The sequence below is a fragment of the Macaca mulatta genome, chromosome 1, assembly GCF_049350105.2.
Source record: "Macaca mulatta isolate MMU2019108-1 chromosome 1, T2T-MMU8v2.0, whole genome shotgun sequence".
In the NCBI taxonomy this organism is placed as follows: Eukaryota; Metazoa; Chordata; class Mammalia; order Primates; family Cercopithecidae; genus Macaca; species Macaca mulatta.
This window is the reverse complement of record NC_133406.1, coordinates 147,606,453-147,620,904: the sequence shown is the minus strand read 5'-3', so window position 1 is coordinate 147,620,904 and position 14,452 is coordinate 147,606,453. Positions and strand designations below refer to the sequence as shown.

Genomic DNA, 14,452 nt, shown 5'->3' with positions numbered 1-14,452 from the left:
GTGAGATATACACAAAACATACATATCCAACACTTTTAACCATTTTGATACAATATGTACTAACTTTGCAAATTTTATCAGACTCTGAGTTACATTTCTAAACTGAAGTTATGGGAGAACAATATACCATAAGATGTGAGCATAAACTTCAGAAACAAAAAGAGGAGCTTTTCTACCTTATGGCCCTGGGTCATAAGTGACTACTGTTGTGTTAATATATTGCTGCCACTGACAAGAGCTAAGTAGATCAATCACCAAAATATTATTTATTACTCCAATGGTGGTAATAATACTTATTGAAGTTAGTATTTCTACCACCACTGCTTGCCCTGTCTTGAAGGAAACCATGATTCCTTGAGGATTCACAGGACCCACAGGATTCCTAGAGAGCTAGGTCAGCTGTTCAGAGATCCAGACCTCAAGCAGAGAAAAACTGCTCTTTAGATGCCCAAAAGAAATGACTACTAAAAGGTCATTGTGGAGCTAACAGGAAAATAAAAGGAACAGAACAGCAGCAAAAATCACTAGACTGATAATAAGGATGTCTGAGTTCAATAATGAAGGATCTACCAGTACTAAACAATCAAAGTAGGAAAATCGTAATTTCAATTAGCAATAATTGTGCCTCGGATAAACCTCATTGGCTACGATATTGTCACTGCGCAAAGCTGGAAAATCGTAATTTTGTTAAACAACTATACCTCAACATTAACAAACCTAGTTTTGCACTGTATTATTTATAACCTAATTCCACTTAGAAATCAATAACCACTGGGAGCACTTCTTATGTGTTCTTACATATGCTATAACACAGAGTAAAAATTATTTTTATTATTAACCAGTGTCTCTGACATCAGGTTTATTCTACTCAGAAAAGAGGGGTGTGTATACTCCTGACAGCAACAGAGCTTTAAAACTCAAAGCAGTTGGGAAACTGAAGCAAAGCATCAGGAAACGGTTTGTGATTCCTGCTTTGCTTTTATCTACCAGGATGCATGATCTTGGGTAAATCACTGAACTTTCACTGCCTATCTCCTATGGGCCAAACACCATGCTAGGCTTCCACATACATTACCTCAAATAACCCTCACAACTAATCTGAAAGTAGATAGTGTTATCTTATTAAGGCTCAGAGAGAGGTTAAATAATCTAGCCTAAATTCATACAGCATGTGCAGAACTGAGTTGCAAAACCACCCTATATGACTCAAACCAAGTATCTCCATGATTCCTTTTCAGGACTAAAATCTGAGACTAAATAAAGACTAACACGGACTTAACATTTCAACAAAGTTGAAGAGATAATACTATATGCCATTTCCCTTCAAAGCTATGATTATCCTACCCCTGAATTCTGAAAACATCCCACCCAAACCCACTGCACAATTACTCAATAACAAAGTTATATCCTTATGGAGTAAAAGTGGCTGAGTACCACTATTTTAGAGCATACAGTGAGGTATGCATAATGAGCTTTTAGCTCCATGATAAATTAAATTCTCTACAAATCTCTAAAGATATTCTACAATATAAACAAGATTTTCTTACCAACACTTTAATTATTCCCTCCTTGGTTAGAAAAAGATTACTCTTCATTAAATGTTAACAAATAAGATTTTAAACTACTGTAGATACAAGCTTTAGTAGAATATTGTAGTAAAAATGTATACATCATTAAGTTGAAATTTCATTTGGTGGTAAGATATTATTGTATGTTATTTTAACACGTTTAATCTTTTAAAATGCAAACTAAATATTTGTATTCAAATTATGCCTAGGAAAAAATACCCATATCCACTTATATTTAATAAAAACAAAGATGTTTTTTAAACTCTCCAATCCAACTTTAATAAAGAATTTCATTGGACATTTAATACTTATATTAACTTACCTGCATAAGCAACAATCCAACTATAAAAGCACTTCCTTGACAGTAACCAACCTCACGATCTACTAAAGAATAAGCCTAAAAAGTAAAAAAAAGTTGTTCAAAATACATGGTAAGTTATACCTTCCTTCTCCAAAAAACCTAAAATTGGCAAGACAGGCAGATTAAAAGACCATTTATTTTTGAGAAAAGCTCTTGCTTGCTTGTTATAGATGTTACCCTATACATATTTAAAAAGCAAATGTTTTATTACATGAAATTTTTATTTTGACAATTTCCCAATCCAAACTTGGTAGCTCCTAAAGACATAAAATAAAATAAAATAAAATAAAATAAAATAAAATACAGGAATTTGTAACAGGGCTTAAACATCAAGTAAAATTGAGCCAGGCATGGTGGCTCATGCCTGTAATCCTAGCACTTTGGGAGGCGGAGGCAGGTGGATCACCTGAGGTCAGGAGTTCGAGACCAGCCTGCCAACATAGTGAAACCCTATCTCTACTAAAAGTAAAATTTAGCTGGGTGTAGTGGCAGGCGCATGTAATCCCAGCTACTAGGGAGGCTGAGGCAGGAGAACCGCTTGAACCTGGGAGGCAGAGGTTGCAGTAAGCTGAGATCGCACCACTGCACTCCAGCCTGGGCAACAAGAGTGAAATTCCATCTCAAAAAAAAAATCAAGTAAAATTTATATTGATGTAGATAAAACTAGACTAGGTTTAAAGCAAAGGATTGGCAAAATTGAAATGATTTAACAAGAAATCAGTATTTCACAGAGGTAGCTGAAATAAAAAGTAACTGTGGGAAGAGAAATGGTAATATTGAAGAAAAAATGTCAATGGTACACCTTTCAAGGGCTAAGTGCTCTTAACAATGCTGGTCATAGCAAGCAGAAAAATTTGCTAACTGTAGGAATGCAGAGATGATAGGAGAAACCCACATCCCAGGTTTTGAACTTTACAGATGGTGAATTATCCATTTTTATGAGGATCCCTCTATGGTATGTGATTGATTAAGCTAATCCATTTCCATCAACTAATGCTGAATAATGTAGTAAATGTTCTAACAAGTTCTCTACACTAGACAGTAATGTAGCATCAGAATTAATGCAAAAATAATGCTAAAACCAATTTCATTGCTAAAGCAACTGATTATTGCGGTGAGAGGTCATGCCTCATCGTGAAAAATGTATAATTTCAACCTTCCAGGAATTAATTTCATTTCAAAAATGAATAAATAAAACTTACCTTCATTACATTAAATAAAACCTCCTGTCCAAGGCTATCTTTTTCCTTAAAAAAGTTGTGTTCAGGATAAGTTCTAGCAATGTCCCTTCGGATCAATTTTTCACAAGGCGAGGTCATTTTCAGGAGTTCTGAATACTGATCCTTAATTGGCATACTTTGTGCACTGCATAAAAGTTGCCAAACTATTGCTCTAAAGTGATGGGGTATCCCTTTACGAACAAGTTCCTAAAAATAAAATAAAATTATAATAATGAATTATTTAAGTCTCCTATCTTGCAAGCCAAGGAAGACTTATTAGGGGGTTGGAATGAAGCGGTAGACTTCATTAAATTTTTGACTCACAAAGCTAGCTTTATAAGAAGACTAGGGAACCCTGTAAGTCAAGGGTAAGATTGGGCCCTGGGTGTATCCTGTTCTGGTCAGGGGATTAATAATGGTCAGTTCACCTCAGTGTGTGGCCTCTTAAGGTAATGGACTTGAAACCTGCAGAGCTATGAATGACAGTACAGTACCCATCACTCAAAGGGCTGTTGAAGGCAAAAAAAAAAAAAAAAAAAAGTAAAATACTGTTATCAAGAATGCAGTATGTCACAACTTCATTTCTGAATCGATAAAATGAGAGAATTTAACTTCTAAAACAATTTTCGGGCCAGGTGCGGTAGCTCACAACACTTGGGGAGGCCAAGGCAGGAAGACTGCTTGAGGCCAGGAGTTTGAGATCAGCCTGGGCAACAAAGCAAGATCCTATCTCTACAAAAAAGTGAAAATAAAAAATTATGCAGGTGTGGTGACACACACCAGTAGTCATAGCTACTCAGGAGCCTGAGGCAGGAGAACCGCTTGAGCCCAGAAATTCGAGGTTATAGCGAGCTATGATTGCACCACTGCACTCCAGCCTGAGTAACAAAGTGAGTCTCTATAAAATAATAAGTAAATAAAATAATTTTCAGTTATATATTTCTACATTATCAGGACCTCTGTAACAACTGATGTCTACAAATTAAAACTTCCAGGGGTACAAGTAAGTGAAAACAAATAAAGCGGACCTCTTTAATACATAGCTTGGAAGTTATATTTGGGGGGGTGGGGGTTTCTAACCCTCTATTAAGTTATGTCTGACGCACTTTAGAATAAGAACTTCAACAAAGAACATGAATACCTTAACTTGCTTTTCCTTCTTTTTGCGTACATCTTCCCATTCATTAACAATTCTTCCCCAAAGAATCCAAGAATCTTCTTCAAGGTGACTGAGGTTGCTAGAGGCTGAAGAACTCGACACAAGAGAAGAGCCACTGTTTCTTCTTGACCCATTTACAGATCTTAAAGACTTACTATCCGTTTCTAACAATCTAAAACATAATTAAAAACTGTTCAAGATCTAATCTGACAGTGATATTAGAAGAGGCAGTGATGATACTTAGAGCTTTATTACTGCAATTTAACCACTGTTTTAAAATATAGTTTTAATAATATACGTAATTTAAATAAATTTTGGTCAGCATCAATAAAATTACCGCTATATTTTTTTCACCTATCATAGTAGTTTGAAAATTTGAAAAAGCAAATTATGTTACAACTTTTTGAGCTACTAGCCCCATTATAATTTCCCTTCATCTCCATTAAAAATTCAAATTAGGGGAAATCTGATGAGAAAAGTATTTGGGTAGGCTTCAGGAAAAAAGATACTTGGAAGAGGTATAACAAATCTATGAAATAACTAATCCTAAAATGTTTACAATGTGTCTAAGGTTTAAAAGTAAGGCAGAGCCCCCAAAATTAACCAAATCACTTTTCTTTTTTCATTTCTCTTCACACATGCATAACCAATCTGCCCAAAAAGCATTTATTTAGCCCATGCAGTGTTTGTATAAAAACTGAGCTATTACTAATATATTAAAATTGGAGGATTTCACATATTTGTTTATATGCATTTATACTTTATAATTCTAGATTATCTTGAAAAATAAAAAGATAAGGCAAAACCGGTCCATATTTCTGCACAGTAAAAACAGGATATAGCTGCATGGGAGCTTCTTCCTTCAAATGCAGAAGGACTTTAATCTGCTCACTTTCCATAATCCCTACAGTTTCCCCTAAAACTCAGGCCAGCTAACGCTGCTATTTATTACTAGGCTTACACTGTTAAACTGGGACCTCCTCACTCATAAGATCCCTGTTGACTTTTGAGCTTGCAACCCCATGTTAGGCCTCCTCCTTATCTGTTCAAAGATGGGTTAAGATAATTTCCAAGATCCAATCCATGACTAATCACTACATTAAGTCTTTTATTTCTTTCACATATGCACCAGCTAAAAGGAAGGTGGAAAATGTGGCTCTATTTAACACAGCTACTACTCACTTCCAGTAATTCTTCAGGAAAAGTCACCTGCTTTGGGTACAACAAATGCTCACAATACTAATTCATAAAATACAAAAGCTGAGAAAGAAAATAAACATATAGAGGTCAAATCCTATTTAACAGATTATAGAACCACCCTTTGAGAGCCAGATTTATATGCTACTCATCTTTATACCCCTTAGAACATTTAGCTCAATGCAAAGCATATTAACTATCAAAATGAAATAAAATCCTAAGTCCAAATTTTAAAATTCCAAATTCCAGGTATGTCATATTAAATAACACAATAGTATAAACTGAACAAACAAACTCTATCCTTATTGAGGGAAATTTTAATATCTTTTCATGGCAACAATAATTAAAATAAAATTTCCCAAATACTGCTAAAAACATAAAAACATACCAAACAGCCAAAGTGAGCATGAACTAATTACTATAAATAATTTTACTTGAAAAAAAGAATTCAGAACGAGGTCTCTGAGGAAAAGAAAAAGACGAAAAAAGAATTAATGATGATGTTTTACTTTAAATACTGTTTTAAAATACATATTATTTCACTAAGTCCATAATATATCTTATGGAAAAATTAGTTTACATAGGTAATTTTCCACATGATTCTAAACCCTAAGAATTGTAAATGCAATAGAGAAACAAATTTTACTGAAATAACCTGAATCTTAGTTATCTGCTTCACTTATTTACTGACTGCTTGCTACGTCTCAATTAAACTGCATCACTATCAACAGAGATATGCAGTTCAAAGAAAATAATGGTTTTCCTAAGTTAAACCTAAGTTCGAGCTGTAATCCAAGTATAGATGAAGCAGCACCTATATAGAAGGCTTTTAGAGAGTCAAAAAGTCTTGGATTGCTGAGTTATTAATACAGGTTCTAGGACAGGCATGAATATCAAGTGAATTCATAGCATTCATGAGTTAGAGAAGATTAAGCAGTTAACTCTCTAAGAACACTGAAATAGCACATCCAATTATACAAAGCTGTGTGGAACGTTTACAAATAAAATATCTCAAGACATTACACTATTTAAAGATACTGTCTCTGCTTTATCTTATTTCATATGTAAAAATGATTTAAAATAGATAAGCCCAAATATAACAAAACTATAAAACTCCTAAAAACAAAATATAGGAAAACCTATTCACACAACCTTTGGGGTAGGCAAAAATTTGTTTGCAGGACATAAGGAAACAGTAACTACAAAAGAAAAAATTGATTTAAAAACTGGACTTCACCAAAATTAAAGAGCTGTGCTCCTCAAAAGATACTATTTTAAAAAATGAAAAGGCAAGCCAGACCAGAGACTAAGACAAAAAAAAAAAAAGAAGTCTAAATACAGGAATCTGACAAAAGATAGCATATGAATATATGAACCAGTCTTAAAGAAACCAAACACCACACTTCAAAAAATGAGTAAGAGATGTAAACCGATACTTTCTAAACAAGATAATCAAATAGCCAATAAGTACTTGAAAAATGTTAACATCTTTAGTCACCAAGGGAAATGCAAATTAAAACCAAACTATATACATATTAGAATGGCTACAATTCTAAAGACTGACCATACCAAATGTTGGCCAGGACGGAAGCAATTCTATCAATATTAAAAGTATAAAATCGTATAACACATTTGAGAACTGCTTGATAATTCCTCATACAGTTAAAATACATTTCCATATGGTCCAGCACTAAAATGAAAACATATGTACAAAGCTGAAAGTTCATAGCAGCTTTATTCACAATAGCCCCAAATCAGAAACAATCCAAATGTTCAGAAAAATAAGTGATCAAACTGTGGCACATTCATTCCGTGTGATACTACTCAGCAATAAAAAGAAATAAACTGCTGATACGTGCATCAACATGGATGAATCTTACAGATGTTAGGTAGAATGAAAGAAGCCAGGTGCAAAAGAGTACAGACGATATGATTCCATCTATATAAAGTTTAAGAACGAGCATAATATAGAAGAAAATACAGGAATAAATCTTCATGACTTTTGAGTTAGGTAAAGCCTTAAATATGACCAAAAGCACAAGTGACAAAAGAAAAAACAGATACACTGGAATTCATCAAAATTAAAACATTTTGCACTTTATTGGCTACCACCAAGAAAGTAGAAAGACAATTTACAGAATGGGAGAAAATATTTGCAAATCATAAGGGACTTGTATCTAGAATACATAAAGAACGTTTACAAATCCTTACAAATCAATAATAACATGATTTTAAAATGGACAAAAGATCTGAATAAACATTTTTCCAAAGAAAATGGCCAATAAATAAGAAGATGTTCAATGTCACTAGTCATCAGGAAAAAGCAAATTGAAAACACAATGAGATACTTTACAACCATTAAGATAGTTACAATCAAGATGACAAATAACAGTAAGTGTTTGTGAGAATATGGAGACAATGGAACTCTCATACACTACTTGTGGGAATGTAAAATGGTACAAGCACTTCAGCCTGGCAGTTCCTCAAATGATAAGCACACAATTACCATGACTCAGCAATTCCACTCTTAGGTATATATTCAAGAGAAATGAAAATTTATATCCATCAAAAACTTATATACAAACATTCACAGAAACATGATTCATGATATCAAAAAAAAATCCAAATGTCCATCAACTGATGAATGGATAAAAAACATATGGTATACCTAAACAATGGAATACCAGCCACGAGAAGGAATTATATTCTGATACACACTATGACATCAATGAACCTTGAAAACATTATGCTAAGTTAATGAAGCCAGTCACAAAAGGGCATATTCCATGAATATTCATGGAATATTCCATTCATATTCCATGAATACATTTATATGAAATATCTAGAAGAAAAAAAATGGAGATTAGCAGCTGCTGAGGGCTGTAGTAAGGGTGAAGGTAGTCAGGGAAACATGGACTGCTAATGAGTGTGCAGTTTCTTCTTCTTTTTTTTTTTTTCTTTTTTTTTTTTTTTTTTTTTTTTGAGACGGAGTCTCGCTCTGTCACCCAGGCTGGAGTGCTGTGGCCGGATCTCAGCTCACTGCAAGCTCCGCCTCCCGGGTTCACGCCATTCTCCTGCCTCAGCCTCCCGAGTAGCTGGGACTACAGGCGCCCGCCACCTCACCCGGCTAGTTTTTTGTATTTTTTAGTAGAGACGGGGTTTCACCGTGTTAGCCAGGATGGTCTCGATCTCCTGACCTCGTGATCCGCCCGTCTCGGCCTCCCAAAGTGCTGGGATTACAGGCTTGAGCCACCGCGCCCGGCCGAGTTTCTTCTTGGAGTGATGAAAAAATTCTAAAATTGATTGTGTTGAGAATTGCACAACTCTGTGAGTACACAAAACACAACTGAACTTTACACTTTAAGTGGGTGAATTAAATATATGGTATATAAATATCTGAATAAAGCCATTATACAGGCCGGGCGCGGTGGCTCAAGCCTGTAATCCCAGCACTTTGGGAGGCCGAGACGGGTGGATCACGAAGTCAGGAGATCGAGACTATCCTGGCTAACACGGTGAAACCCCGTCTCTACTAAAAAATACAAAAAACTAGCCGGGCGAGTTGGCGGGCGCCTGTAGTCCCAGCTACTCGGGAGGCTGAGGCAGGAGAATGGCGTGAACCCGGGAGGCGGAGCTTGCAGTGAGCTGAGATCTGGCCACTGCACTCCAGCCTGGACGACAGAGCGAGACTCTGTCTCAAAAAAAAAAAAAAAAAAAAAAGCCATTATACAAAAAAGAACAGGTAGAAGAGAAGTTTTGACAGAGGGTGGGGTTGCTAGAAAGGACACAAAGGAATTTTCTGAGACGATGGACATTTTCTAATATAACAGAAACTTTCTAAGTCTTAATAGGTATGTGGGTTATACATAGGTATATACATTTTTTGAAACTCAAACTCTACACTTAAGAACTACACATTGGCCGGGCGCGGTGGCTCAAGCCTGTAATCCCAGCACTTTGGGAGGCCGAGACGGGTGGATCACGAGGTCAGAAGATCGAGACCATCCTGGCGAACACGGTGAAACCCCGTCTCTACTAAAAAATACAAAAAACTAGCCGGGCGAGATGGCGGGCGCCTGTAGTCCCAGTTATTTGGGAGGCTGAGGCAGGAGAATGGCGTAAACCCGGGAGGCGGAGCTTGCAGTGAGCTGAGATCCGGCCACTGCACTCCAGCCCGGGCGACAGAGCGAGACTCCGTCTCAAAAAAAAAAAAAAAAAAAAAAAAAAAAAGAACTACACATTTCGGCCAGGCATGGTGGCTCACACCTGTAATCCCAGCACTTTGGGAGGCTGAGGCGGGCGGATTGCCAGAGGTTGGGAGTTCGAGACCAGCTTGGCCAGCATTGTGAAACCCCGTCGCTACTAAAAATACAAAAATTAGCCGGGCGTGCTGGCACATGCCTGTAATCCCAGCAGCTACTCAGGAAGCTGAGGCAGGAGAATCGCTTGAACCTGGGAGGCAGCGGAGATTGCACCATTGCACTCCAGCCTGGGCAACACAGCAAGACTCCATCTCAAAAAAAAAAAAAGAACTACACATTTCTCTGCATATAATATTCATCAATTTTTAATCACTTCATCAATATTTGTAAAAAATATTATCTACTTAATGGCACTAGGGATAGTAAAACTTCAGTGAGAAACGACTGCATTTTATTATTGTAAGCTCTTCTGAACTTTTTAAACCATAACTATTACTTTTGTAAAAGATTATTTTGGGTATATTTTATAAATAAAGAAAGATATAAATATTACTCCATATTTGCCTTTTCCAATTTCCTGGTCATTCCAGAAAATTTTAAAATTCTCTAGAGAAAAACTTTAGAATTTTTATAATGAAGAAGCCCTTTTCTGTGAGAGAGTCGGAACATTTTGCAGAAGTAGTAATACTTGAATTGATACTATGAAGTCTCCCCCCAGTGAACTATAGCATGTATTTTTCTACAGCATGTAGAAAAATAAATTACATGTTCCTCAAGAACACGTAAACTTTATAGACTATGTAGTTAGAATCAAGCATTTTTATTACTTATTGCTAAATGTGATGATGAACAACTCAAGACGGCTTTTAAACAGGTTTCCACCTACTTTCAGTATAATTAAGATATTCTGACGTGGTAGGGGAGGGGGGCACTGCCTGAAAGTCAACAATTTACAAAGCCTTGAGCTTGGCAGCTGGGAAAATGGTAATACAGCATTACTCATAGGTTTGTGGGCTAGTGAGAAGTATATCTAAAACTTTTTCACATATTTTCCTCTTCCCAGATCACATGGGTGCACTGCCTTACATGGATTTATTGCAAAGCAAAAAAAAAAAAAAAAAAAGGAGGCCAAGGCAGATGGATTGCTTGAGTCCAGGAATTTGAGATCAAACTGGGCAATATGGAGAAACCCCATCTCTACTAAAAAATACAAAAAAATTGCCAGGTGTGGTAGTGCACACCTGTAGTCCCAGATACTGGGGGGCTGTGGTGGAAGAATCGCCTGAGCCTGGGAAGTTGAGGCTGCAGTGTGCCATGATCGCACTGCACCACTGCACTCTAGCCAGGGTGACACAGTGAGATCCTGTCTCGAAAAAAAAAGCAGGGGGGACAGTGGGGGAATAATTCACCTCACTTCCCATTCCATCCCATCATAATCTCCTTCTAACACAAGAATGCTGACTATCACAGATTAAAAAGAATACTATCCAAGCAGGAATATTGTACATTGTAATCTAAGGTGTCCCTGTAGGTTTGTGTAGCCTCCTGGCCATTTCTTATATGCCACTTTTATACAGTAAGTAATTCACAGGCCTAAATTCATTCATTCTCCCAGAATGACAGACTAGGACATAAGAGGTTGTTTTTCTGTCAACAAGGGAACACACAATCCTGTCTCCTAACTGGGTCACTACAAGTTTCTCTTAAGAGTAGCTCCAGATCCAAGGGCAGCCATTCAAAATGGCTACAGTCACACATTAGTGAGACGGGGCGGGCAGGGGTGCCAATATACCATCTGGACTACAAAGAGTATTAAAGATGGAGAGTCAAGGAGTGGTTGCTTCCAGAAGTTTGGTAAACTTTGTAGGGAGAAGGCATTTCCAGTTCCCTAATGGGTGGGACTGGGGAACAAGCTGAGAACGAGAAAATATTCCAGCACAGAGAACAGTCTCGGTCTTATCTTACACAGATGAACTTCACCATATCTTTGCTTCTGAGAATCAAAACTCCTTACCAAGATGTCACCAATGTAAGGAAAATGACAGAGTATACACTTCATGATGGCCATATAAGAAAAAAGAATAGCTTGTGTATGGCAGCATGCAGATGATAAACAGCCCCCCCAAAAAGCTTATCTGTAATACTATGATTTGAAAATACAAAGGAGGAAAGGGAAAAGAATGCATTCTCTTTTGAGTATTGGGAGTTTGAAGTACTTGGGAGAAAATCCATGTAGAAAATAAGCACAGCAGTTGAAAAGACAAATCTGAAGTTCATAAGCAAGGTGAACGCTACAAACAAAAATCTGGTAATTATCTGAAAACAGTTGATATTAAACTTTTTGAATATCCTACTGTACTCAGCTTAAAGTTTTCCTATGGATACCAGAACTCAGAAAGCAGGATACAACAGCAACTGGTCAACATGCCAGTTGGTAATTTATCAACTGCTAAGATAATTTATAAGGAACTAAGAAAGGATCTAAGGAAGAAAAATGCTGTATGATACAAACACCTGGGAAGCTAAACACACTGGCACTTAAAAGCACAGAGATGCTGGGAAAGGTGGCTCACACCTATAATCCCAGCACTTTGGGATGCTGAGGCAGGTGGATCACTTGAGCCCAGGAGTTTGAGACCAGCCTGGGCAACACAGCGAAACCTCATCTCTACCAAAAAAAAAATATATATATATATATATATGCCAGGTGTGGTGGAGCGCGCCTATAGTCCCAGCTACTCGGAAGGCTGAAGTGGAAGGACTGCTTGAGCCCAGGAGGTCAAGGCTTCAGTGAGCCATGATCACACCACTGCACTCTAGTATATGTGACAAAGCAAGACCCTGTTTCAAAAAAAAAAAAAGGCAGAGAGACTTATTATGGAGGAGGCAACTTTTCAAACACAAATGTTTGTAATTTCAAACATCTCTTTGTAATGCAACACCAGAGAAACAGGACATGAATGTGCAGCAACTTGCCAGGTAAAAGAATGGAAAATGAGTAACAAAAAACTTCTTTTAGTCCATTTGAGCTTCTATAACAAAATATCTTGGACTGGGTAATTTTTAAACAACAGAAATTTATTGCTCACAGTTCTGGAGGGTAGGAAGCCCAAGATCAAGGCATCAGCAAGTCTGGCATAAGGTAAGGACCCATTCCTCACAGATGGAGGCTTTTATGGGCCCTCACATGGTAGAATGGGCAAAAGGACTCCCTCAAGCCTCCTATAATGGCACTAATCCCATTTATGAGGATTACAGACTCCCAGAGGTCCAACATATTAATACCATCACCTTTGGGATTAGATTTCAACACATGAATTTTAGAGGGTAACAAATAGACCATAGCAAAACTACATGCCTAACCCAGAGAGGAATCACATCCTTTCACATCAACAAAATCAAGCACAAATTCATGTCTCACAGCAATAGAAATACTGTAACAAGGAGAGAATTTGGAGAAGACACAAGGAATTATGACAGGAAACAACTCAGAGACAACACAGAAGAAAGATACCTAAATGACAGGGATTTCTCTAGTTCTGAAAAATAGAGATTTCTTTTTTTTTCTGTGTTTAAGATCAGGGCTTGGAGAAGGTTTATAGGCACCTCCCAAATATTATGATCAGAAACTAAGAGTATGGAAATTACTTTATACAGACATTCCAGACAGACAAGCCTAGCAGACTTCACTTTTAAGATTTCTTACTTTCAAGAGACTATCTTAGGCTAAGCTAGTTGCCACAGAAAAGGTAGTATAATAAATTGTTTAATTAATTATATCATCAAATTCTTTAGGAAATCAGACAACTGATAAAAATTTTAAAACAATCCTCAATGAAAATAACAAGAATAAAGACTTCAAATAAAGATCTAAAGACCTTTCCTATGATTAAAAATCATGAATTTTTAAATAGAGACTTGAAAATACCTATTTTGCTTGCAAGCCCTTCACTTCCTTGGTATTGCTGGATGTTTTATGGAGAATATCCTCAGGAAAACTGAGGTAATGCTATGATGGTAAAATTATAAATATAAGATGGACATTAGGTCATCTAGATCAGCCTGTCCAAAAGAAATACAATGCAGTCCACTTATGAAATGCTAAATGTTCTAGTCACTACAATTAAAAGCTTTTAGAAAAAGATGAAAAAAATATATATATATATATCTTAAATAGAGATGGTGTCTTGAGAGCCTGGTCTCGAACTCCTGGGCTTAAGCAATCCTCCCACCTAGGCCTCCCAAAGTGCTACCATTACAGGAGTAATCCACCAGGCCCAGCCTGAAATTAATTTTAATAGTTTATTTTATCAAATACAGTTGAAATGTCACTTCAACAGGTAAACAAATTTTTTTTCAATTACTAAGACAGTCTCTTTTTCAAATCAAGTTTTAAAATCTAGTACATATTTTACTCTTATAGCATATCACAAGTCAAACCAGTCAGATTTTGGGTACTCAATTGCCACATATGGTTACCGGCTACCATACTAGACAATACAGATCTAGATTTTGGTAGGATATAACGATATATAAATTAAGTTTTCAAAGATTCCTGTTTACTGTATTTTTTTTAAATCAGAAAATACATTTATTACTTTAAAAAGAACCCTTTCTGGCTAGGCGCAGTGACTCACATCTGTAATCTCAACACTATGGGAGGCTGAAGTGGGCCAATCACTCGAGGTCAGGAGTTTGAGACCAGCCTGGCTAACATGGTGAAACCCCATCTCTACCAAAAAATA

At 36.7% G+C, this 14,452-nt stretch overlaps 1 protein-coding gene and 1 pseudogene across 7 annotated transcripts in view; both read right to left on the bottom strand.

Annotated features, from left to right (window-relative positions):
• Positions 1-14,452, bottom strand: part of EVI5 (ecotropic viral integration site 5) — a 277,111-nt gene that overhangs the window by 188,093 nt on the left and 74,566 nt on the right. For all 7 annotated transcript variants that reach the window (XM_015144879.3, XM_077953006.1, XM_077953009.1 and 4 more), the window contains exons 3-5: positions 4,291-4,480; positions 3,132-3,356; positions 1,891-1,965 (exon numbers count right to left, since the gene is read on the bottom strand). In XM_015144879.3, coding sequence (XP_015000365.1) covers positions 1,891-1,965; positions 3,132-3,356; positions 4,291-4,480 — 490 coding nt within the window. The remainder of the gene's footprint in view (positions 1-1,890; positions 1,966-3,131; positions 3,357-4,290; positions 4,481-14,452) is intronic.
• On the bottom strand, positions 551-670 carry LOC114674747 (U4 spliceosomal RNA; annotated as a pseudogene).